The 27,126-nt window shown below is 33.1% G+C and overlaps 1 protein-coding gene across 13 annotated transcripts in view; it reads right to left on the bottom strand.

Annotated features, from left to right (window-relative positions):
• Window positions 1–27,126, bottom strand: part of MYCBP2 (MYC binding protein 2) — a 256,327-nt gene that overhangs the window by 55,355 nt on the left and 173,846 nt on the right. For 5 of the 13 annotated variants that reach the window (XM_058548329.1, XM_058548328.1, XM_058548325.1 and 2 more), the window contains 5 exons: window positions 20,316–20,390; window positions 17,439–17,663; window positions 16,437–16,569; window positions 12,712–12,834; window positions 9,870–10,049 (listed from right to left, as the gene is read on the bottom strand). In XM_058548329.1, coding sequence (XP_058404312.1) covers window positions 9,870–10,049; window positions 12,712–12,834; window positions 16,437–16,569; window positions 17,439–17,663; window positions 20,316–20,390 — 736 coding nt within the window. The remainder of the gene's footprint in view (window positions 1–9,869; window positions 10,050–12,711; window positions 12,835–16,436; window positions 16,570–17,438; window positions 17,664–20,315; window positions 20,391–27,126) is intronic. The other 8 variants (XM_058548336.1, XM_058548330.1, XM_058548326.1 and 5 more) reach the window with 5 other exon arrangements.

A 27,126-nucleotide genomic window follows, 5' to 3' on the forward strand; every position in this document is an offset into this window, starting at 1 on the left:
GAAATGCTCTGTTAGGCAACTTCGCCATTCTGCGAGCATCACAGAGTACACATACACAAACCTAGATGGTAGAGATACTACACACCTAGGCTACATGGTACTAATCTTAATGACACCACCGTTGTATACGTGGACCCTCATTGATCAAAACATCATTATGCGGCATATGACTGAAGTTAACTTTTAAAAGATTTCTATTTTTCAATTTAAAAAAGGGAAGCAATTCTTAAGAGATACACTGATATCTATGAACAAGAAAAAGTTGATCAACTTTCAATCTGATGGAAATTAATCGTTTTATTTTTTATCCTGTTTTATAGACAAAACAACCAATTATTAAATTCATCTCTGTAGAATTTGATTCTTTTTTTGTGCATCATATAGTTAAGTAAAGAGAGTAATAATAAAAACAATATTAAAAAAAGATTTTTCTCTAGTACCCATTTGAAGTTAATGTTTTTTGGTATAAAATAACCCCTTATTAACAGTATGGTTCTTTATGTGCCATTTATTCTTTGTTTTCTTTGTTTTGGATCCCAAGTATCAAGTTTCCTGGGAGACTTCACTCATTCTCTGGTCACAGAAACTTGGAGCTCATTGTAAATTGTACTTCAAAATATTATTCTCTAGGTACTGATGATAATACAACAATATAACTTTTCTTTTTTATAAGGAAAGCATCCTCGTGTCTGTTTAACAAAGATAAATTGCGGTTTTGTTGTGAATATCAGAACCCTGACCTTCTTGGGACATAAACTGGAAGAATCAAGGCACCTGTCACCATCTGGTGGTAGTACACAAAACTGCAGTTCTGGGATTTAAAAAATGGCTATGTTCCTTTTCAATGTCGAGTCAACCATAACGCAATGATCAGACCTGTTAAATTTCACAACTAAAAGTCAGTAATATACTGGAGGTCTATATTCTGATATAAGCTCCCACAAGTATCGTACTTCAAGGATGTCACAACTATACGAAGTAAAACTCACGGCAGTTATTTCAAAAAGGAAACATTAAATTTAACATTAAATTTGTTGATTTCCTATTATGTGCTATCTTCAAGTTATGACATTACAAAATTATTGGCAGGCAAGGTTAAACAGGATATTAGTTAGAAAGGGCTCTGTAATGGAAATACATTGCATTCAAGAGGCCAGGCATCTAATCACACTGCATATATCAGTCTCCCTGATATATTCACACAGGGAAATAATACTGATGGGAATTTTTTCACAGACCATTCCCCTGGGATGCTACAAATAACAAACGGCAGAAATAATCTTCAGCATCTATTTGTGCTTCTCTAGTTGTCTGGTTCTCATCTTGAGGAGACAGTACAGCAGTTACAAACTTTATAGTCTCAATAAAACTACTATCAGAATCCTAAGCCTACCATAGAAATTTGAAAGAACTTGAGGAAATTTTATAAATAAGTCTATGACAGTGTTCAAATGTCACTGTATTCTTTTCATGCTTATACATACCTACATTTATGTGTGTGTATATATTTTTTAAGACATAAGAAAGAAATCTTCTAATTTTCTATAGATCCTTCACAAACAATAAAGATAAAATTTTGTCAAGTTTATGGTAGAATGATAGGAACACTGTTCTTGACTTTCTTCACCCGATTTAAATCCCAGTAATTGTACATTCGTATTCTTCTTTGAATAGAACATCAGATATTTTTGACAGTATAGACTCCTACAATTGGCAGTAAATGCTTAAGTCTAAATTATAATTCTGGATATTATATACTTTATATGTATACAATATACATATTCCAGAGATTCTGGAAATTACTTATTTTAAAACTATTTATTTTTAAAAATATAAAAAATTAGTTTATTGGTTCTTGAGGAGACAATATATAAATTAACCTTCAACCTGGCCAGAAGATGTAACTAAACAACATGCAGATAACAAATAAGCATAATTAAGTATAATTACTATTTACACTTTTGTCTATTGATGTTTTGGAGGATTTAAAATAAGGTAATACATGATAATTACATGATGATAATGACATACTCTTAGCTAGCAGCTGTCTGGACTGACAGTTTTAGATGCAAGATCACTGCATAATCAGTATATCCAGAATCCTAGTGCATGTATCAGGAGAAAAGTGCAATTATGTGAATGCTAAAGGAGCTTAAAACACTTAAGAAATAGGAACTAAAATTTATTTACATAAATGTTAGTATACTAAATGAATTATAAAAGAATGAAAGCTGGAACAAAAATTTCCAACTTTAGGATAAAATATAAATAAGCTTTTCACTAGAATATAACATTAATCCACATGATATGAATGTAGAAAGGAAGATGGACAAAAATATGTAAGGTGGATAACCCCCAAAATACAATGTGTCTCTAAATGACTTCTAGACACAGTTGCACTTGCATAAAACATACTTGCTGTAGCATATTACTGAATATATAGTAAATCACTAGTAAATATGGTTAAGGGATACAACATTAGGGAAAAGCATATAATTTCAGAGTTTGTGATGGCTGAGCAAGGAAAATTTGGAGCAAAATTTGATATGTATGTGTCCTAGGCCTTAGAAAGAATAACTTTAAAAAATTGCAAGAAAAGATTAAGTACCATTCCTTAAGCAGTAACTTGAGACACAAGAAGGCTGGGGATGCTCTCAAAAATAAAAATCTGGCTCTCCACAAAGTGCTTATTAGTTGTAAGGGAAAAAGCAGTAACAATACATCAGAGAAATCAGACACTTTGACCAGGTGATTAACATTAACCGGAACTATGCCCTCCCTTCAGAAGGATGCAATACTCATCTAGCACAAAGACAGACAACAGCAAAAGCAAAACCAAAAGGCTTTTAGGATAAGATACCTATGTCTGCAGAAAGAAGAAAAAAGCAGGCACCAGCTCACTGCCTCAAATCTGAAGAAATTGTTAACTACAAATCAAGTCAAGGCATTGTTCCATTCTCATTATTGGGGGCGGTGGGGTAGATTTTTGTTTCCATATTCTCTAACAAACTAGAAGAACAGACAACCAGAACAGCCTTGTGATACTGTGAATTTCCTATCTGGCAAAGTTTGTCAGGGATGTTGTTGAGGGATTTAAAGTATAAAATAAGAAGGTTATAAAAAAAGATGAAATCTTGCCATTTGCCACAACATAGATGGACCTTGAGGGCACTATGCTAAGTGAAATAAGTCAGATGGAGAAAGCCAAATACCATATAATTTTACCCCTATGTGGAAGATAAAAAAACAAAAACAAAAAAACCACAACAAACAAACACATAGACACAGAGAATAGATTGGTGGTTACCAGAGGGGAAGGGGGAAGGAGGAGGGCACATGTGTATGGTGACGGATGGTAATTAGACTTTGGGTGGAAAATAAATAAATAAATAAATAAGAAAAGGGAGGGAGGGAGGGAGGGAGGGAGGAAGGAAGGAAGGAAGGAAGGAAGGAAGAAAAAGAAAGTTGGATTAAATGACCTCTTGTCTTTTCCAATTTTTACAGTCTATCTAAGTTAACTGAGGTGTAGTAGGAAAAAATCACTGGAGTGAGTTAATAGTCTCTCTTATTCAAGTCTTAGGTTTGCCAGCTAACTGGGAAAATCACTGAGAATTCTCTTATCTCCAAAACGAGAGCCAGATGACTTCTCAGGCCCCTTGAACACTAGAAATTAACTATACCGTCATATGACATATTTCTTAAATAAACTGAAGGGAGAGGGGAGAGAAGAAAGACAATCCCTAATGATAAGGAATGAAAAGTCTGATTTAAAAGATAAACATTTAGTTGATTATGGTGATGGTATCAAAATGTATACATTAAATAAGTGCAATTTCTTGTATATCAATTATACCTCAATAAAACTGTAAAAAAAAAAGGTAAACATTTAGTTTTAGTTTTGCTAAGCCTAAGTAATGAGATATACTACAGTGTAGAAGTTTTAAAGAATAGGAAAGTGGAAGATATGGGAGACCTAGCATGAAAATATAATTGAAAATTCTCTAAAAAATGCTTTATAAATTAATTGCAAAATCATGAGAATGCTTTAATAATTCATTTTTACTAAAAATGTAGATATGAATAACTTGATATATTTTCAACTTGTCAGTCAACAATGCCATCTTTAGTTATGGAAATGCTAAATATGTTTCCCATATTCAGAGGATATTACAGCTTACTGGAACTAAGCTACCTAACAACTCATTTTTCCTCAAAACCTGCTTTTTATTCTGTGTATTGGTATTAGGTAAATACATTATCTTTCAAAACAAAGCCAGAAAACTGCATGTCATTCTAGATTGGCTCCCATAACTGTGATCAGCATGTCCTATGGATTTTACTGCCTAAATATTTCTAAACTTGCTCCTTCTCTACATTCCCACTGTAATTTACCTTAGTTTTAAGCCCTGTAGCTTTTCTTTGGACTCCATGCCTCTAACATTCTCCCTTTCATAATATTTTCAGTTATCTTTCACAAATGTAAACTGACCACATCATTCCTTTTATTTAAAATTCTGCAGAACTACAGGTTTCCGTCATCTGCTCCCTCCATTTTATTCACTATACTTACAGGATAAAGTCTAAACTACTAAGTATCGTGTACAAGAACCTTCATGATCCGGCCCCATCCTCTCTAGAGTAAGATACTGTCACCTGGGCACTCACACTCTAAGCTACAAATGCATGAAGTTTCTCAAGTGAATCATGTTCTCTAACATGATCAGAGAAGTCGATTCATTTGAAGTGGTTAAAATGGTGCCTGTTACATGGCAAATGTTTGATATGTGTTAGCTATTACTATTTCATAACTTCTCCTTTTTCCTCAAACCACCAGCATACTCTCCCCACACTAACTCTGAGCTGATGATGGCTTCCTATTTTACTGAGGAAAAAACCCAAAGAAAACAAATAGAGGAGACATTCTGAAGCTCCTAATACTGTACATTCTTCTTTCTCTCCTGTTGTGATAGATAAACTATTTGTGCTCCTACTTAGCCAACTTTTCCACTTTGCACTAGGATCCCATCCCCTCTCCTATGCAAGAATATTGTTCCAGCAATTCTCCCCTCTCTCCTGCATCAGCAACTTTTCTCTCCATTGGATCATTCTCATTAGAAAACAAACTTGATGTCACCTTTTTTCCATTAAAAAACAAAACAAAAATCTCTCCAGATCTCACATCCTCTTCCTTGGTTTTACTTTATGTTTTTTCCTTCCCTCTACAGTAAATCTTGACAGATATATCTATATTCATTGTCTCCAATTTCTTTCCCCTTTTTCTCTTGAACCCACTCTAATCAAGTTTTGGCATCTCATGCTACTGGAGTTGCTCTTATCAAGATCGCCAGTGACCTCCACGTTGCTAAGTCCAGTGGTCCATTCTCAATCCTCACTGACCTATTAGCAACCTTATCACTATTTCCTTGAAATATTTTGTTCACTTGGCTTCCAGAAACACCACACTCACTTGGTTTTCCTCCTGTCTCTAGGGCCACTTCTCAGTCTCTTTTGCTGATTTTTCCTCCTCCCTCCCACCTCTGAACATTGGAGTGCCCCAGGACTCAGTCTTCAGGCCTCTTCTCTTTTCTACTTATCTCTACTTTCCTGCTGGTTTAATCCACCCTCAAGGCTTTAAATATCACCTATATATAAGAACTCTCAAATTATTCTGCTATACGCCAATGAACTCCCAACTGCTATGCTCTGCCCAGACATTTCCAATGAACTCCAAGTCATATATCGATCTCAGCTTGATATCTCTACTGGATTTAATAGGAACTAATATCTGGGATAGATTGTCTGCAAACATGGCTACAATTATTTCTATGCCTGTATCCTTGCCCCTTTGCAGCAATTCTTATCAACAAGTGGAGTCTATCTCTCCATCCTTGAACATAGGCTCGCCTGTGTCCTGCTTTAACCAACAGAGTGTGGCAGATGTGATGTGTCAGTTTCAAGCCTAAGCCTCAAAAGATTGTGCATGCTTTTGCTTTCTCAGAATCCTGCAATGTCCATGCAAATAAGACACTTGACTCAATCACCCTTTTCATGCCAGCCAATGGCCAGCCAACTTCCCAAGGCAAAACCATCTAGCTAACTAAAGATGCATGAAGGAACCTAGTCGTGACCAAAGGACCTACCCAGCTGAACCCAGCCTAATTTGCCAACCCAGAGAATTGTGAGCTAAACTGTGCTCGTTTTAAGTCATAAGTTTTAAGATGGTTTGTTATGCAACAGTAGCTTACCAATGTAACATCCAAAATTAAGCCTTTGTTATTGCCCACCAAACCTGGTTCTCCTCCAGTCCCCATAGAAAATGGATATTACATTCTTCCAAATGTGTAGGCAAAAAACTTAGATTCACCCTGCACTATTTTGATTTTCTCATCGCTTATTCAATCTGTAAGCAAATCCTGTTGATTCTCCTTCAAAATATATTTAGTATTCCATGATTTACTACCATCTCTTTGGCTACTACCCTGGTAAAGCCACCATCATTTCACACCTGGATTACTGTGAAAGCCTCTTCAATTGGACTCTGTGCGTGACCAGTGCTTAGAAGAGTGGCTGACATGTAGGTTGTGCTCAATAACAGAGCTAAGTAAATTATAGAATAGTAAAGAAAAAGTCTATATACACTTCTCTCTCTCTCTCATGCCTTTGCACATATACACACACAGTAAGACACGGAAAATTAGTAACTTTTATTTTTGTAATTATTTCTATTTCACTAGAATAATAATCAAAATAATTTGTATGTGTCCATATATAGCAAAATAATTTTGCTAATTTATTTATTTTCTGAGTAAGAGTTTCCCTGAGCTAACACCTGTTGCCAATCTTCCTCTTTCTTTTGCTTGAGGAAGATTAGCCCTGAGCTAACATCTGTGCCAATCTTCCTCTATTTTGTATGTGGGTTGCTGCCACAGCATGGCTGATGAGTGGTGTAGGTCTGCACACGGGATCCAAATCTGTGAACCTGGGCCACCAAAGTGGAGCGCACGAACTTACCCACTACGCCACAAGGCTGGCCAATTTTGCTAATTTAAAATATTATCAAATTAACCTAATGTACAGAATAACTAAATACCAATTCCAAAGATTAGTGAAAAAACTATGCCTTAGGGAAAAAAATCTAAAGAATTACTGACAATAATGCTCATAGAAATGCTAAATAAGTTAACATGTGGGGCAGTTTATGTGTGTTTATGTAGAACTTGTCTACTTAATGGGGAACTTGAGTTATGATATTTAAAAAATCTTTTTTTCATTTCAAACTATGCTACATTCTTAAAATTAAATTATAAAGGAAAAAATAGTAAATCCAAAAAAGCTAATACTCTAGATGATAGAAATTTTAAAAATATACATCAAAGAACAGATTTTGCATTATTTATCAGTAGGCAAAGCTGAATATTTAAAAACACGGCCTTCATAGTCAGTAGAACTGGCCTCACGTCTGGCTTTACCATTTTACTATGTATGCTTCTAGGGAAAATCATTTATCTTCTCTAAATCTCTGTTTCCTTACTTGTAAAATGGAGACATTATCTTAAATGCAGATGTGTTAAAGTGCCTGAGTACAGTAATTAGTACACGGTGGTGACTATCAGTATAAGCAAAAATTAGTAAACATGGTCTTCTATACCTAATGTTTAATTTTAGTATCACAAAAGTATAAGACAAAAATGATTTTCATTTCACTAATTAGTAAAGGCAAGTTCACTACGGATAAATCTTCTAAAGCAAGGTGAAATGCTGGTGGGATGGATGGAGGTGAAGTTCAGGAAAGAATATCTTATTTAGGTGGTCTGAATGAGCACTCTGCCACATTTAACTTTCCTAATATGATGTAATTAATACAATTCTAATTTATTTAAAAAATTAAAACTATTTTTAGATTCTATACTTTTTTAAATTATGCTAAAGGTTAAGACTTCTGGTTTCAGGAATTTGGAAGTCAAATTTTACTGATACTCTGCTGAGAATAAGAGGTTTGTAAAAAGATCTAAGTAATTCCCGTTGTTGAAGTACAGGCAAACAGTGATTCAGAAAACTGGTAATTAAGACATTTCTAGGCCATGATTTCACATTTGCTCCAAGATGGTGGTAAAGGATGTACCGGACTCATAACACTTAGACACAATATGCATAAAATTATATTGACACAACGTCAGTTGGAAACCTATTATCCTTTGAAAGAGGCAAATCTGACGTTAGTATAGTCTTTATATTTTGTTCTGAAATATTTTATTAAATGATTTGGTAAAATAAAAGTAGTAAATACACTTTTTTTTGGTGAAGACTTGCAATGACCCTTTAGCAAGAACAAAAAGGTCCTTATTCCTTAGTTCTCTTGCCTGCTGCTGCTATGACATTATCAGCATAATTTCTCTTTTAAAGTTTTATACCTAATACAAATATTTGGCCAGACTATGATGTTTTTCCTTTTTCTTTTTTTCTTGTCCTCACTTTTAAAACTTCCTGCAACCTGGGTACATCTAAATGTAAAAAGTCTGTTGCTCCATAAAATGAGTAAACTAAGTCTTCACTTTTCTTTCATTCTTCTATAATGCTTCTCAAGGAAGGAAAAAACTATTTCACACATGTGACACTTATGTTTCCTTGAAATTCTTCTTTTAAGAGACATTCAAGTGAATATTATATATGAATAGTGATGATAATTAGCTAGAAATTGATACTACTTGTGTTTCTGAACTAATTAATTTCATTAATTAAACTTGTCTAACGTATAGTGTAAACCTAGACAAGTTTATACTCTTATACACTTTTTACCTAAGGTAGATAATAATATCATAATGAATAACATCATTTGCTAACTATATACCACCCTGGTTCCTCATAAAAACTAAACCAGCTGGCATTCTCTTAAGTAATCCTAATAACAGTTATCAAAGTATTTTTGTAGAAAAATAACTTAGACCTAAGTATGAATGTACTTTATTAAAGCAAAGAGGTCATGCATTTAAATCCAAACAATGGGTATGCAAGCTGAGACTTTCATAAGCTATCTCATTCAGTGAGTGTGTTTGTATACTGTACAGCCAACATAGGAACTGAAGGCCAAGAAGAGCATATTGTTGTCAAGGAGCTCTGGGAAGTTCATGTGGAAGCCTCAGGAGGTTATTAGGAAAAAAGAACACTCAGTTAAGTGTAATTTGTTTGGGTCTATTTTCCAGATCAATGTGAGTTACTACCATGGATGAAGGGCTAGAGCAATCCTAGAAGGCAGAATTGGAATCAAATGATCAGTTTAACATATTAAGAACAAGAATAACAACAACAAAAAAATAAAAAGCAAGAGAAGAAACAATTTGAGAAAATTTGGAAACCTAAGTTGCCATACATTTTACGGATATCAAATTCACTTAAAAGAAATAAACAAACCTGCCCAGTACAGTCTCTCCTCCACCCACTGGTATAGTAAAACAGGTATCATTCTCTTGGGGCAAGGTAACAAAAATCCAATGTAAATCAATGAATGAAAGTTATCCCTATAACTGATGCTTAGCATAGTCGTGCATATTATAAAAGAAAATTTTAAATCAAATACGTTTTTCTTAACATGTTTTATAGTACGTATTTGCTTATACTGGAATTAGAATAGAAAGCATAATAGTCATATTTTAATAACTACACTTAATAAAAAATGTGTGATTAAAAATAAATGTCTTAGCTGCAGAATGTCTTAGTTCAGAACAGCTTAAACGCTTCAGAAATGTGGGAAGGGATAACATCCTCATTAAATAAAACCAGTCAGGTGAGTTGATAAATAACTAGTAACTGAAACAACTCAGAACAAAGCTTCAGAAATGGCTTGATGAGGCAGGTAAGACTGACAGACTTACTCTGAAGCTGAGGCTGCTGGAAGGAAAGGGGCTGTCCGAACACAAATGGGCTGTGGACTAGGGAAGAGGGAGGTTTTGCAGCTTGATCAAAGATGGAAGGAGCTGGGAGATTGGGCCGTGACTGAATGGAATTCAATATGGCACTCAGTTGGTCACCTGCAGTAGGCAAAACAGTCAAAACTACAACTTGTTATTAATTAACATTCCAAATGGCAAAGTAAACGGTGCTTTATGACATTCAGTTAAAGTTAAACACTAAATAAAACTATGCCAATTCAGAAATGTGTGGAAGTTGGTGATCGTTATGCTCAAAATAGGGATGAAATGTTCCATGTTGTTTTAATAATGGAAGCACCCACCATAATCTTATATAACAGTCTACCTACAACAAATCCATGTGAATTCATATACAGCATCTAGCAGCAGCATGGGAGAATACAGAGTCTATGAAGAATCTATAAGTTGACTCAATATCATACAAGTAGTAAACGATGCCTTCCATATAATGCCCAACAATGACTAGATTACCTTGCCTCACATCCAGTACACTTCATGTAGAAAATAAGCGAATAACATGAATAGGGTTTTATTTTTAATGTAGAATTGAAGGGAGGCAAAGTATATGTTATTAACTTAGTAATATATTTACATTATAATTAATAAATTAATACATATTTTTAATTTGTTACTGCCAAAGAAATTATATATTTTTTTAAAAGCATGAACTCTTTTTGCTTGGATGGATAATATAAAAATCTATAAGACCTATAAGAAAAAAAGGAATATGAGCTACCTAAAATGAACAGTATCTTAAAAATGAATTCTGACATTTTTCCTTAAATTTAAATACAAAGGACATTAACAGGAAATTATTTTTAAAAATAGGAAACAATATAATTAGATGGATGATAGCTCCTTATTTGTGAGACTATGTATATTAAATAGTTTAAATGATGCTGAAGAAGAGAAGAGGAAAAAAAATATCTACACTATTTGGTGCCAAAACTGGAAAACAGTACGTTTCCAGCCACATTCCCTAAATATAATAGTTTGTAAGTGAAAATTTCAAAGAAAGCACTAACAAGGAATAGATTTACATGGAAAGAACTACACAGGTACACATCTCTACTTTTAAAAAATTAATGCTGTAGATTATAGAAAGAATTTTAGAGATTATGAAGAATTTTATAAAATTGTTTTATGGGAAAAGAATTTTTGCAAAAAAATTGCTTGATCTTGGACAGCATAAAGAGGTAAAGAAAAATGGGAACTACTGCTAAAGGTAAGTGAGTAAGTAAAGGTTAGATATATTTAATCAGATTTAAGTTTCTTAACATTTCTTTGCTCCATCTAAATATTTAAAAAGCCTATTAACAAGTGCATGCTATTCATGAACACTACACCAAAATCACACTTTTAAAAAATAATACTTTATTATTCCTATTTAATAACAAATGTTCTCAGCAATGTTTGTGTCTCTTAAAAGTTGATTTTTATTCCTATGATGTTTTAAAAAATTATATATTAAAGACTGATTTAAAGTGGTAGCCACCAGTACAATATAGACATTTTAGAGACTGAAAGCATACAATTTGAATTAAACATGGCTTTAAAACAGATTACTACAGAAGCACAGTAGTAAGTAAACATTGAGATTTTAATTTAAGGATTGACAACAGTAGAGAGAAAGGGACATGAAGAAAACACTACCAAGCATTTACCCTATTTAAATATGAAGATACAGCTTAAGCTGGTTGAATCTGAGATACCAGAAATAAGGGAGCAGATAGTACTCAAGCACATAGACCAACCCAGTACAGAAGGGAGAGCCAAAAAGAAATCTTGTGGTTAGGCTTCCTTCATAAAAATACTTTGTGGACAGTAATAAAGATATCAAAGAGGAAATGGTTTTATTTTAAATTGAATGCCTCCTCTACATTGATGCAATTTTGTATTTTGTCAACTATTTCATTATTTCACTTGTTCTGCGAGGTATAATGACACTGTATTTGTTTTTTGAAATCAAGTCCTGTGAATTAGTTTAAATAACATTTTAGAGTAAAATTATTTCCATGTAGGCTATCTTCTCCCTCCTACCCATCATCCAGCTGTATGCTACCTGCTGACAATATGGCTGATTTTGAAGGAGTCAGGATCAGGTACATAGGAAAGAACATGAACGTGTCCAAATTTACATACAAATACAATTTTGGATGAAATTCAGGTATAAATTATTCCAAAATAATCATTGTTTGGACTGTCCATGATGCTGGTCTCTTCCATTAATGCAGCCCAAAACAGTTGTATACATTTTATATTCATGTGGCTTAGGGTTTTTGTTTTTCTTTTTACAACTTTCTGGTTTTATTACACATACCAAAGCAAAAATATTATTTCATGTAATTCTAAATTAACTAACTTGGTTAGACATTCAAAACCACACATATTTAATAAAGGTGATGTGCGATATTACTTAAAATATTTTGATTTTAAGTGGATCATTTTGGAAAGTTCTTTTTTACTCATTAACATTACTCTTAATAATAAGTGGATGATACAAGTCAGTTCTCTTACTAGATACGGTGATACAGAATCTTGATGGTGTGAATTCAAACGGAGTGTCTTTAAAATAGGAACAAATAAGCAAGAACTATAAACTTAAGCTAAAACTGGTAAAAACAATATTGTAAAAAGAACATCTTCATAAACATTTTAAGTATTAGCTTCCCAGGAACGAACCTGAATAAAGTTTTGTGGGTGAACAGTAATAAAAATGGGTGGAAGGAAGGTAATAAAAAATAGTTAAGTTAGGTAAGTAAAAGACCCACTTTTAAACACCTACCTTTATTATTTCCGAGTCCATAATCAAATCCTTGGGCACTGCAAGTGGCCCCTTTATTAAAAGCTTGTACTGAGAAAGGGCTTGGAGGAGGAGTTTGAGAATTTTGATCCAGAAGAACTTGTTCTACAATAAAAGGCATAACTATAAAATTAGTTTCTTATGTGTTATTCCCTAGTCATAGAATAAAGAGAGAAAATTGCAAGAAAGATTTTATGATAGCTAGATTTTAAAATAAGCTTACATTTAGATTTGATAATAATTCTACCAATTAGGTTATTGACACCGACAAAGTATATGACAAAATTTTGTCTTCATTTATCAAATACACAGTGAAAGTTAGAAATGGGTTATGCTCTTAATGCAGCCAATTTACTTTTATTGTGGCAGGACACATCACTGAATGTATACTAATATTTCTGGACCAAGAACTCATTTATCTGTAACAAATTTATACAAGGGCATTTTACAAGACAAAAATGGATACCCTATAAACCAGAAATCAAAATATTTTGTGTATTAGTACTCAAACAGAAAAAAAAAGTCTTCAAAATGCCAAAGTATATGGTTCCAAAAGGAATTTTCACTTGTAAAATATTTTAAGTTCTGAATGAGAAAATTATGAAAAATTTAGCTTTTAACTTATTTTTACTTATTTTATAAGGATATTTTCCTGAAATGAAAGGATAATATACCAGGTCAAGTAATCAGGGCTATTAACACATCCTGAGGTCAACAAATGTATCAGAACTCTTATTTTAAGAAAGAAATGGCAAATATTTTATCCAGTTTACAAATGGCAAGAATGCAGTGTATAAATTGGTAAACTAAGTTAATCTCCTATTAACAATCAAGTGGCTGTAAGATTCTGCCTGATATAATACTAAAAACACTAATATCATAATTAAATAGTCACATTAATGCCAGCTAGAAAAAGGCAAAATAAAATCTGTCAAATAAAAGGTACAAAGAAGAAAAAAGTATTCATTCCATTAAAAAATATGAATAATAATAAGTTTTAAATACATTTTTAAAAAATCAATACCCTTTTAAGCAAAAAATGGAAGTAGAAGAGTGTGGTGGAGGGTTTTCTTCCTACCTGTAAATCAGAATTCCGCTGTACCAGAGGTACTGTACCGGTCTACCTACCCCTTTACCAGCATTTCTAGACTTTTTTCAAGAAACCAATCCTAGCACTTCCCTTAGGCAATACTCTTCAGTAGAAACACTTTAGCAGAGGAATATCCCTTCTGGAAAATACCCATGAACAGTAACCTGAACGGAGAAGATAGCACTGCTCTCACCCTCTAGACTCAGGATGGTCTAGCACCAAGTGTGAAGTCTGTTTTTACCATAGCAGTAACTTTGCCTACACATATCAAAGACCTATAAAGAATTTTTACAAAGAGGAAAGCTTTTGCTTTACTTATACTACTTTATATAAGTAAGTATTTATAATACATTTATAATACAAAAATAAATGTAATTTACATAAATAAATTACAAAAGTGCCAAATTCTCTTATTTCTATATTAAATACATTTATATACTAATAACAATGAGCAGACTATTTGGATACATCAACTAATCTTAGTGATTTTAAGGCACTAACTTCTTATTGCTTCTTTCCTTATCATCCCAGGTTTTATGTTAAAATATGAAGACTCATATTATGAGCAAATATATATATATATATCAAAAGAGTAAAGGATCTATAAGTTATTACAGAGAGAAATTTAAACTCAAACCTCTTTTAGGGTTGAATATGTATCTCAGCAGAATCAATATCCTCGTTTAGTGTAAGAAGTATTCTAAGAAGAACCTTCTACCTTCTAAGTATATAAGAATTCAATTTCCCATGTTAATACTTGCTCCTTAGTATAGAAGGCATTTTACATTTTAACAATAACAGCTAACCTTACCATCTGCTGGCTTTATGTTATTTTTCATTTAGCTTTCATATCGAACTTATAAAGTATCCTCATTTTGTAAATGAGAAAACTGAGGCATAGAGATATTAGGTAATTTGGCCAAGGTCACACAACTGAAAGTTGTAGAGTTGGCATTTGCACCCTGGCAGTCCAGCTCCAGAGTCCATTCTTACACATTATGCTGTATTGCAGTAAAAATGATTATTAAGCTAGAAAGATCCTTTGATAGTCACCTAAACCATTCTCTTATTATTTAACTACGTCTTATGTAAAGCTGATCTCACTTTAGGTATTCTCATTTATATCTGAATATTCTTATACAATAAAAAGTTTAAGAATTTATGAATATATAAATATATTGTAATATGTAGTAAGTATATTGTAAACGGGAGGTTCTTTTGTAAAATGTCTGATTTACATCCAATGAAGCCTTTTCCTTTGTCAAAACATAAGGAAAAATAGTTCTACCATCTCAGAACATTATTTTACGACACCATCTTTGACTAAGAAAAGTTTGTCTGTAAAGACAAGGGAGGAAGTAGGTTCTCAAATTGTGTTCACCAGATTATTGATGCAGTATGGTAAGGTGTAATGAGCACAGCATTTGATATATGAAGATTCTGGCTCAGATCTTACATCTACCACGTGCCCAGCCGTATAACCATAGGCAGGGCTTTTTAAATTCTATGAGCTTCAGTTTCCTTACCTGTAAAATGAAGATTATATAACCTACCTCAAAGTCTTGTAGGGAAAAAAGGGAGAATGTTTAATGTATAATCTTAATACATCTAGATGTACTCTGTCATTCATGCAAATTTCAAAACTCTTTTGAATCTATTTATATTTATGGCCATATTACCTCTTGGATAATGAGTATTATAAATTTATTCTCTTTTGGATAAAGAAGCACGTTCTTTTATTTATCTGATCTCATTCTATTAATTTTGTGATGTGGTAAAAAAGTCTATGCTTTACTTGTCCATTTATTTTGATATCCTAACATTTTTGTGACTCAACTTGTATATACAAAATTTAGTGAGCAGCTACTATGTGCCAAAACTGTTTCAGAACCAGGAATACAAAGATAAAAACCCTGTGCCTGTCCATAAGGGACTCACAATCTGGGTATGAAGAAATAAAAATTAACTTCAACATAATATCAGTTTTGTTCTAGTGGTGAGTACAGTTCTTTAGGAACGCAGAGGGAATTTCTGACTCTGTCTGGACCAGTTAAAGCTTCACGCAAGTGATGACATGGTCTGAACTTTGAAGAACAAGTTTTTCACAACAGGAGAATGAAGAGAGGGGGACAAAAAGGAAAATCTTTTATTAAATGGGATCATTGTTTAAAAAGGTCAAATAAAGTTTAAAGTTGAAACTTTAGCAACAAAATACGAATCTCCCACAGGATGCTATGCATTTATTCAATCAATGCTCCTTTCCTGAGACAGAAATCAACTGAATGAAATTGCCTGCAAGAAGTACTATGATTGGTAGTTTGAAAACTGAACTGCCACTTAGTGGTAGACAGTGCAAAATGTTCACTGGACTGGCACAGAAGAATGGATTCATATGTTTCACATTTTCTTTTAATTCCCTTCTTTTAAGTGCATTTAGTACCCATGTATTTTACGAATGAATTTTATAAATGCAAGGTTTTTTAACCCTTAGTTTTGCTTTTACTTAAAAAATAAACACACGAAAACGTTCTTTACAACAACAACAAAATACAATACACTGTAAACTTCTGTATTTCAAAGGATAATCGGAATAAATCACAAATTTAAGCCAACTTGCCATCTTCATGCCGGAGGTACTGGTTTCCGCCTCTGTCTCTAGCTAAGGACCATGCCTCTCCTTCATCACTCTCACAGAACTCTACCATGCTGTTCTTATCCAGCTGCACCCATGTACCTTCAGAATTGGTTACCTAGTACATAACAAAAAGCACGATTGATTGGCTTGATGCTTTCAGGGCGCTCAGGCTGAAAACCAGCACAAAGTTTTAAGTGTTTGAATAGTATAATCATTCCAATAAATTTCTACCGTGAAATTAGTTTCTGAAATTAAGACCACAGCCTGAGGTAAGACAGAAATCAATAAAAAGTTCTGTAAAATACTGCTTATTTATGACTTCAGTTAAAATAACAATTTTTAAGGTACAAGGATAATCCCTAAATAAGTTTAAATATTAACTCAAAAACACGTGGCTCTTTTTTTTTTTGGCACCTAAAATGTCTTAACACAGCATACTCTCTATTATTTAGGTTGGTCGTCCCTACAATGCAACTTGAAAATGACCCTGACACTGAGAAATAGCATGACACACTACATCTTCAAGCTCATCAGCTGAGGCAAATGTCACAGCTGACTAGAGTAATTTTATTTGCTCAGGACTTCAGTGAGACACATGAATGGGAACAAAGCAATGAAACTCTTTGGCATATAACACATCTCCATACTGATTCATAGCAAATATTTTAAAGTGCTGTTATTCCATGACGGTATAGTACATTTGTAATAATGAAAAGATATATGCAAATACCGAACATTTATATATACAATACAAATCATTTTGTTAATATAGATATTGTTTTCACAAGGATAATTATGAGAATAAAATTATTAGAAAAGAAGCACAGAAAAATTATGTTAGGATTTTCAATACAAGTGAAGATAAAGAACATTAACATTTAAAAACCTGGGATGGAAATGGCAACCTTTGGAAGAAACAGATGCTCTGGTTGTATTATATTAAAAATGAGTATCTAGAAGTCATGAAGCTACAAGAATCCATACCTCTCCCACTGCTTTGACTTTGTTTCCCAGAACTAACATTCCAATTGGGATACCTCTAAGGTTAGGGCAGCTTCTGATGTTGTGACCGGAAGGTCCTGTCTTCACTACCTTGTACATGCCTGGCCCTCCTCGCAAGAACGGCATATCTTGTTCTTGCATTGTTGCTTCCTGTGGGCAGCAGGAGTTTATGTCTTTGAAAAAGTCATCAGTATTAGTTTTAGGTTCCTGAAAATTTGAATAGGAAAAAAAAATAAACAAAATACAATCTATTATCACTTTCAACATCCTCCTATTAATAGCTTTTACAGCAATCTATAATACTGTTGATTAAGAAAGAGAACACATATCTAAAGATAACTGAAGTATTAGTCAATACCACGACTAAAGAATCTTTCAGTTTTTTAATGCTGAGTAATATTTAAAACAAAGTTGAAGAGAAGAAAACATAGAGCAGCTGAATCTCTGGCCTTTGCCCACCACAATCTGAGAAAGACAGCAGGACTTGATTTAACTTTTAATGAAATATTTAACAATAGGAGAAACAAAAACAATTTACTATGTGAACCACAACTGAATAATTTTGAATCATTACTACTTCATTACTGTATGTTGGTATGGGTTAAAAAGTCTATATCTTCATTTCCTTCCATTTTTGTCTACAATAATAATTTACTATATAGTGAAAACAGGTGGGAAGACTCTGAAGACTTATCTACGGAGATAAAAAATGTGCATAAAATATAGCTACATCTTAATATTTATTAGTTATGAATGAAATAAGAATGCTCCTAAGATTTTAACAACTTACTCTTTCTTAATGTAGTACAAATTAAAAATGTCTTGCTAGTTTTGCTAGGCCATTAATAAACAGTGATATATTAATGTTCTTAACAAAAAATGATGATTATATTTTTAGTAGAGAGGAGAGATTAACATTAAAGATACGTTTTTACATAAATATAATGCATCTGGATATTAAAGAGTCACTTCTAAAATGAAAGAAAAGAACATGCTCTAAATTTTCTGTTGAATCTGAATGCTGTGATGAAATTGTTTCTTATGTGAATGCAATAAAGAGAAATAATGACCTTCCCATATTTGCTCTTCTTCCCAACTAAATGTAAATGAAAATTCCACAGTGGGGGTTCTTCCATTGTGACTACTACTCCTTTAAAACAGATTTAAACTGCAACTTTTAAATACAGCAATAAAGACTCTACAAACTGCTTTATGTTCAAATATAGTAAAAGATGATCATAATGGGACACTTATTCAAACATTAGGTTAAAATTAAATTAATATTTAGTAATGATATAAATAGAATAAAAATGAAAAAACATTAACATATTATGCAAGATAAAATATTACTGAATAGCTCTATCCCTATGAGTAGTCTCATACTGAGAGTAAGTATACATGTCCATTATATAGTAGGAAATAAAAAATAAAAGCCTGAGGTTAAAAAAATGTGGATTCAAGAATTCTGTGTACGTGCAACTTTAATTCAACATATGGTTAGGGAAAATTTTAAACCCATTATTAACCTTTACATAATATTTTGTAAATTTCATTGTGGTGATGAATAATCATTTTTTTACTTATACAAATATGTACTATGGACAATATTTACTTACATTTACTGTAATTATCATACCATATTTATCCAACATTCTTTAGTTATATATCAGCAATTTAATGGAAATGAGAATTTAAATACTTGAAAAATTTAAACTAGATTCACAATCTAAAATAAATTTAAAATATGCATTTTATATACACATGTATGTATATTTGTAAAAACTTACATATGTGCAAAACTATATGAATACAAAGAGAGCAGTCAAAATAAAAACAGAGAGTAAGGTCTAAACCTTAAATTGTGCTACTACACTCACAAGTTTTCAGTAAACATTTAAAAATTTCTAGCTGTGAATGATCAACTTTATTAAATATATCATGCTACTTCATAGTTGGAAAAGGCAAGTTAGTCCTATTTACAACTGATTTTTTAAAAATTACATGATAGGATATCAAAAATAACAAGCAAATAACAGATTTAGCGAAAAAACAATTTCACTGATATTTAATGATACATCTAGAGCATTTAATTAAGTTATAACAGTATTTCCAAATTTGATCATTCAGGGTAACATTGAGAGATAAGTCTTGGCAAAAGCTAATAATAATGGCAAGTTATTCACTGAAAGGCAACATATGAGAACTTTTACTAAAATATTTAATATATTACTGAATAGTTGAAGAAACTGTATAAATAAATGTAAAACAGAGTCTATCCAATGTTTTACACTGAACAGTATATACTGTTCAGTATTAAAAAAACCTGATAGACATAAAATCATAGAACTGTCCCTGTCATTCTCAAGCAATCCTAAAATACATGTTTTATTCAATACAGAAATGTAAGACCTGGGCATCAGCATGAGAGACTGATGAAATTGCAACGGTATTTTTTTTCTCTCTGCATTTCCACTCCAGTCTCAGACGAACATTAAAAAGGGCATTGTGAAAGGCTAGGCAAAAACAGAAGAGCCATAGAGCCAGGACTCTCCCACCTAAATAAACAAGTTCTCAAAACTCGAGACTTGGATGTAACTGTTGGAGAAGCTAGTCATAAAATTAAACACAGCAAATTTGAAGTTCGCAAAAGTTTAACTTAAAGTGATAATACATTTTTTGGCAGAAGTAGAAGGAAAAAGATTACAGGAGAAACTCAATGACAGCACTTTGTATAAACCTTTTTCGGTAAAAAAAAACTTTATTACTCTTAAGCAAAAGCTTCAAAAGATATAATGTAAAATTTGTTACACATGCTGAAGTACCTGAATAATGTATGACTGTTCCTTACAGTTAACTCACCTTGGGAAAAAAAGCTTTGGAAGTCCAGGAAAATACGTCCAAATCCCTGACTCCTTGGCTAGCATTAAAGATATTCTGAGCGACAAAGTTTAAGAAAGAAAAATATCAACAAAGAAAGGGAACAGGATATCATCTGCAGAAGATGCGTTCACAGTAACAACATTGTTCTGTACTCTAGCACCAGCACTGACATATTGTTTTACTAATGGGAAACTGAAGCCACCTGAGTAAACCACACACCAAAGACATTCTGATAAGTTTTTGTCAAAAGCTCTTCATGGATATAGTGTGTCATGCCATTTACTAAAATTGAGAGCCAGACATGGATTTATGGCTTACGCCAGTCAATGCAAGAAGGAAACCTTAAAACTCCTTTAAATGACGACGTATCTGTTCCAATACAAGCCAGATTTGTTTTATGACAGAAAACAGTCTGCTGTTTTATAAAGAAAATGTGAATAATATAGATTGTATAGATAGTGCAATTATTATTATAAATAATAATGGCATGTAGTATATGTGAACTATTTATCACTTTTTAAAGTACAAAAGGAAAATAAATCAAAAAGTAAAAAAAAAAAATCTAAGACATTTTTCAATTTTCCTCTTTTTTTATAAATGGGAAAAAATCATTTGGAAATGTTACTGAAAGCCGTTAGCAAATTTGTTAAGAAAAGCATATAGAAAAACATTCAATCTGAATCTTTTATCAAAAGATAGGCCTAGTTTTCTCCATCTCAAAGTTTAGGAAATGCACAGAGCATTCAGGATCGCTACATTAAAGTCCAAAAATATTTTGTTCAAGAACCATCAATTCACAACAGCATGGCCCCAGAAAAATCAATATTTTCACAAAATGTCTTAATGAAAATTTAAACGATATACATTTTACATAGATATATAATGCTATTGAATATGTTCATCTGATCTGAAGTTAAAATCTTTCCAGTAATTAGCAATTACACAATTTTACTAAATACTGTGATACTTATTTTGACCAAAAGAAGAGGATAATAAAAGTTGCCATCATCCAAGACTTCAACACAAAGAAACAACACAATTCCCAACCAATTATAAGCCATTTTAGACAATGAGAATTTATTTAATATTCTCTAGTTCTGTATTTTCCTCCTGTATATATGTGTAAGGACAGACGTAAACACACACCCATATACATACACATACACTAATTCAGAAATGTAAGATAAAAAGCCAGAAAAAATGAGTTTCTAATAATACGCCTACAAATAAATGTAAAACAAAACAAAAACCTAAAACCAAACACCCCTCTACATTTAAAAATGGATAGTGGAGAGGGTCCTTTCTCTTTAGGTGAAGTAGAAACATGCTGCAAAGCATTTTGAAATGCTGTCTTTGGGGGAAAAAGATGTCCTTACTGGTTCATCTACGTATCTAAGAATTTGTGGAGTATTTGCTCAATGGCTTTTCTCCTTCAGAGAGAATAGTGGTGCAGACCTTTTGACATAAAACAATATCAAGATTTTTTTTAGTATTTTCTATTTTTTAGCATAAACTTTTCTAGTATTAAAAACAATGTGAAATGCATTGTGAAAAGCAATGCAGATGAAGTTAGTGATAAAGAAGCAATGTGGTGACTGACAATATTTAAAGCTTCTCTCTCACTTTCTTTCAAAGTGCAAACTTCAGTGTTTTCTGAGTCTGAGTATATGCATTAACATGTATAATGATACTTTAAGGTGATGTAACTGCTAACCATGGTAATAAACTGCCAATAAAATCAATTTTGTACATGTTAATTATATGTGAATTCAAATTTGACACTTTTTTGTTTTGTTCTGCATTTGTAGAAAATTCTCAGTTCACACTTGGTCTAAAATGTGGTGTCCTAATAGAACTGCATTTATCAACTATCAAAAATGCATCAAATAGGGGCCAGCCCAGTGGCGCAAGCACTTAAGTGCGCGTGCTCCGCTGCAGCAGCCCGGGGTTTGCTGGTTCAGATCCCAGGCGCGCACCGACGCACTGCTTAGCAAGCCATGCTGTGGCAGCGTTCCATATAAACTGGAGGAAGACGGGGACAGATGTTAGCCCAGGGCTAGTCTTCCTCAGCAGAAAAAGAGGAGGATTCGTAGATGTTAGCACAGGGCTTGTCTCCTCGCACACACACAAAAAAATGCATCAAATAGAAAGCTAGAGTTTAAAAATAAAATATACTTGCATCGTTTTCTCCTGAAAATTTAGGAAAGTTTAGTCTAAAGATATGAAATATATCTTTCCAAAATCTCAGCTTCTTACTCTTAAAATGTATAAATTAGCCTTCATACTGTATAATTTCACCAATTAATATGAGCACCACTGTATGTGTATGTATATGTGTGTGTATATATATGCATACACAAATATGCACACACATATCTACAATAATCTAAATCATTTTATTCTCAAAGACTAAGGTAAAAAAGTTCTGTCAAGAAAATTAGAAAATTAAAGCATACTAAAAACATAACTAAATTAATGAGCACCAAATTCCAACTCTAAGCTGATCATCTTTCAAGGCATAGAAGAGACCAAATAAGTGAATAATTTTCATGGTGAAAATAGGTGACCAAATATGCCAAATGCTCATGCAAAAAAATAATGATAATAATTTTTTCATTGTGCTAGATAAGCACAGAATTAAGAATTGCCATTTTTAAAGTGAAAAAGATAAAATATCTCAGGAAAATTAAACACGGCATATATACAAATAATTATAGTGTTATTTTAACTGCCTCAATCTCATTCTGTTTAGGAAACTTAAACACCAAGCTAAAGTATGAAATGAAGCTTTTGATAGCCATCTAAAGGACAGCACATTTACTAATGGTGTATTAAGTAAATATTTAGTATTTACTACAATTAAAAAACCAAGTTATGCATACACATATATACAAATCTATTAACAAAACAAACCCAAGAAATTTGGCGTATGTTAAAGCTGTGACAACCACGCATCATTAGGTATCCCGAAAAAATGAAATTGGACATAAAATGCACGAAACATTTGCTAATTTTGTCAATTACCCTGGGTAATGCTATAAGAGAGACTACCAAACGATATTTTCTCTTCGTCTCTCCTCCAAATCTTTGGGGCCCCAAAATTCAGAAAAATCAACCTACTTTCTACATGTGAACACCAATCAGCCTAAGTAGGTAGAAAGTAGTTTGTATAAATGCATGGAGATGTTCGGAAACCCAAGTCGCTTCTGCAAGAATTCAGGTAATAAGGGCATTATAAAGATAGCTTAAAATATTTCTGAGGAGCTATCTTCTACTTTCTTCGATATACACTTTCTCTATCATTCAACCTCCTTCACAATACTGGAATTGGGCCTATAGGTTTCATATCAGTAATATCTCTTATCCTAGAGCTAAACTTGCTTTCCAAAAAATTTAAGCTCTATTCTAGGCAGTCAAATGTCTCTCAAGTCATGTGCATAATTGATTCTCTCTCTCTTTTTTACTTACATTTTCCCTGATATACGAAACATTCTACTAGCTTACATTTTGTAGTTTCCAAATCTTTAGAATTTTAATTTAAAATCAATATTCCCCAAGTATGCCTTCTCAGACTGACCCATGTCCCCTTCAACACGTATCACGGTATTCATCCTCATTCAACCATTAAGGTTATGAGTATTCATATTTACTTAATTTGGGAGTTCTAGCCAAAGTCATGATTTTTATAGCTATATTTACTTTATCCTTTTATAACTATATTTATCCTTATCTCTCCACTAGATTGAGGTAGACTATACATAAAAGTATGGGTTTGGAATCACATCAACTGGGGTTCCAGAATCAGCTCCACTACTTTCTACTTGTGATCTTGGGAGAGTAGCTATCTTTTCTCATTGGAAAAACGAGAATGATAAAATACTTAACATCACAGGGTCATATTGAGAATTAAATGAGAGAATTAAAGTAAGGAGCGTATATGTGTTATGAAATATTTTAAGCAGCATGATCATACCAAATGCCAAGAATTAAATTTAGTATTCAACAAATGTTGAAAGCTTACTTGAGCAAAACATAATATTTAACACTTTGGAAGAAACAACTACGAGTAAGAAGGGTTCCTGAATCAGTCTTTTTCCTTAAGGAGCTTAACAGCAGAAATTAGAGGTATATAAATACAAATGGGCTGAAGGCACGAAAAACAACCTAAATCTCATAGGTAGTTGGAGAAAGAAGTAAGCATTTTCTACTTTTACAGACAAAGTGCTACCTGAAAAGGGAAAGGGAAACAATTTTCCCAGTACTTATAGGCTTTCTATCCCCAATCCTGTGCTTCACCATATCAGCTATTTATCAGTTCCCAAACATAGCATGTCTCTATAACTTCGGACATTTGATTCTCTGTCTAGAAATTCCTTCGCTTTTTCCTGGCAAGTTTTCTTCAAGATCTTTTCAAATGTCACCTTCTAAGTGAAGCCATTCTATAATTTATCACAATGCAACTTAATTATTTGAATATGGTATGTCTATCACATTATATAGTGAGTACCTCAAGAGCAAGAACTGCACTCCATCTCATTGATTTTGTATCCCTCCCCTCTGCCTTTCTACCCAACACCTACTGCTTCGCTTAGTATTTGATACACAATAAGGACTCAATAAATATTTGTTGAATGAACAATTAATAAATTAATAACTACAGCATTATTGGGAGGTAGAGAGGAAAAAATGTCAATAGAAATTTTTGAGCCTGGTCAACTAGGAAAACATTAGAAAAGTTAGAAGAAAAATGGAAGCAAAAGCATTCTAGCCAAACGAAACAATACAAACAACATTTTACTAAGATGTAAAATTGAACAGTGTGTTCTAAAAAGGGCAAGATGTTCTAATAGACCATGAGCACCTCACAAAAAAGGATCTGCATTCTTCATATTTATTCATATTCTTCCCATTGATTTAAGAACATTAAAAAAAATACAGTTATAATATGAATGTCTAATGCTATTTCATCTCTAAACTAGAGCATTACTAAAGTGCTAAACCAGGGTTAAAGTCACATTTGAATTAAATTAGAACACCATTATTTCTTAGTAATGATGTTTAAATAGAACTATTGCTAGGCAGGCAAAAATTTAGCTAAAATACTTATCTACAACGAAAGTAGGAGGTCTATAATATGAGTAGATAAACAAGATAGTGTAACAAAAATCACTTTAAAGCTTATTCTAAAATGACCATTTTTGGTAATCTTTTTTTTAATAGTTCATCAAATATTTAGTCAGTGTTCAAATTTCCAATCCCTGCCCCCTCCCTCCACAACAGTTTGAGTCAGGATTCAAATAAGGTATACACATTGATGTGAATGCAAAATTGTTTTTACTAGAAAAGGTTGAAGAGGTAGAGGTAAAGATTGCTGAAGGCAACTTTTCGGTACTTTTGCATCTTTTTAAGTTAATGGCATTGGTCCTTGATTATTTCTAACTTTATTTCAAATCTCCCATCTTTCATTTTCTTTACTAAGTAGTGTTTTGCAACTATCAGCCATAATTATAGCTGATTTACTCACAAATGGACTGAAGTAAAAAGCGAGAGTAGGTGGAAAGTGTTTTTCCAGTAGTAAATGTAGTACCACGAAAAGAAAGAAGTAGCAGGGTGCATTTATTCAGCTGTATTAGTTCTCTGAGGGAATGAGATGGGATTGTTATTCTCTCCACGCGCTATCACATTTAGCCCTGCAGAGTAAGGCACTCATTAAAAACTTATTGACCGTATAAGGGGCCCACCCCAGTGCCTGCAGACAAAACCCTGGAAAACTAGCTTATTCTTGCCTATGCACTGAAGCAACTTTATACCAGATCTGTTTGGAACCCTAGGCCAGTTAATTCTGCCACACTGTATCCCCTCTGTCATCTTTGGCCACCACATAAAATAGAAACCCTATGTCATCTACCTGTTCTCTTATTTCTATACTAAAACTGCTCTATGCTTCTCCCTGATCCAACATCAAACATTTTCATTCATCCCATAACTTTATATTCTATCTAATGGGACCCTTCCTCCAAGAGTAAACAAACTCACTTTCATCTTTAACCTTGTGGGTCACAGTGCTGTCATCATCTGTGTTATCTTCGTGTTGATGTGGATGATCATCCAACTGCCTAGTCTTTTAGTCCTTAGACTTATGCAGTTCTAATGACTTTCACTTCTACTATACTTCAGCTACCCTCTCATGGCCACATTAATGGGCCATCTCATTCAATACAATGCCCTAACTATGAAGGCAAATTCGAATATTCTCCTTGACCACACAAACCGCCTATATCCTTTCCACTCTTTAACTACAGCACACTCATTATATTGATCCAGGATTCCATTAAGACCTCCAAGTCTCTTGGAGCCTCCACTTGTCCTTTCACATTGCTAACTTAGGCCGATCCCACAGTTGGTGATCTCAATTCCTCTTTAATTAGCATCTGAAATTCCTTTTTGTCCCTATTTTTCTGTCATAGCAGCCCAGAAAATTCCAGCCAATGCCATAATCTGCTTTCTTGGTTCCTTTAATTCTAGACACTTAGGACAATGGAGGAGGGAGGGCATCCAGAATGGATCCATCCAGTGGTCTCACAGGGTCCTTAGTGGCCCAATAATCCAAAAACAAGCAGTTTTTCATCAGATCCCTCTCCTATTTCTCTCAAACATTATTCCAAATCTTTACTGCATTTCTAAACCCTCTAAATAAAATCATTTGTTTCAATCTCAACTGACGGCTTTCCTCTCTTCTATTTTCTGGAAATCATGGTCTCCTTCAACCTCTTCCCTTCCTCCTTCCATG

The sequence above is a fragment of the Diceros bicornis genome, chromosome 9 (genome assembly GCF_020826845.1).
Source record: "Diceros bicornis minor isolate mBicDic1 chromosome 9, mDicBic1.mat.cur, whole genome shotgun sequence".
NCBI lineage: Eukaryota > Metazoa > Chordata > Mammalia > Perissodactyla > Rhinocerotidae > Diceros > Diceros bicornis.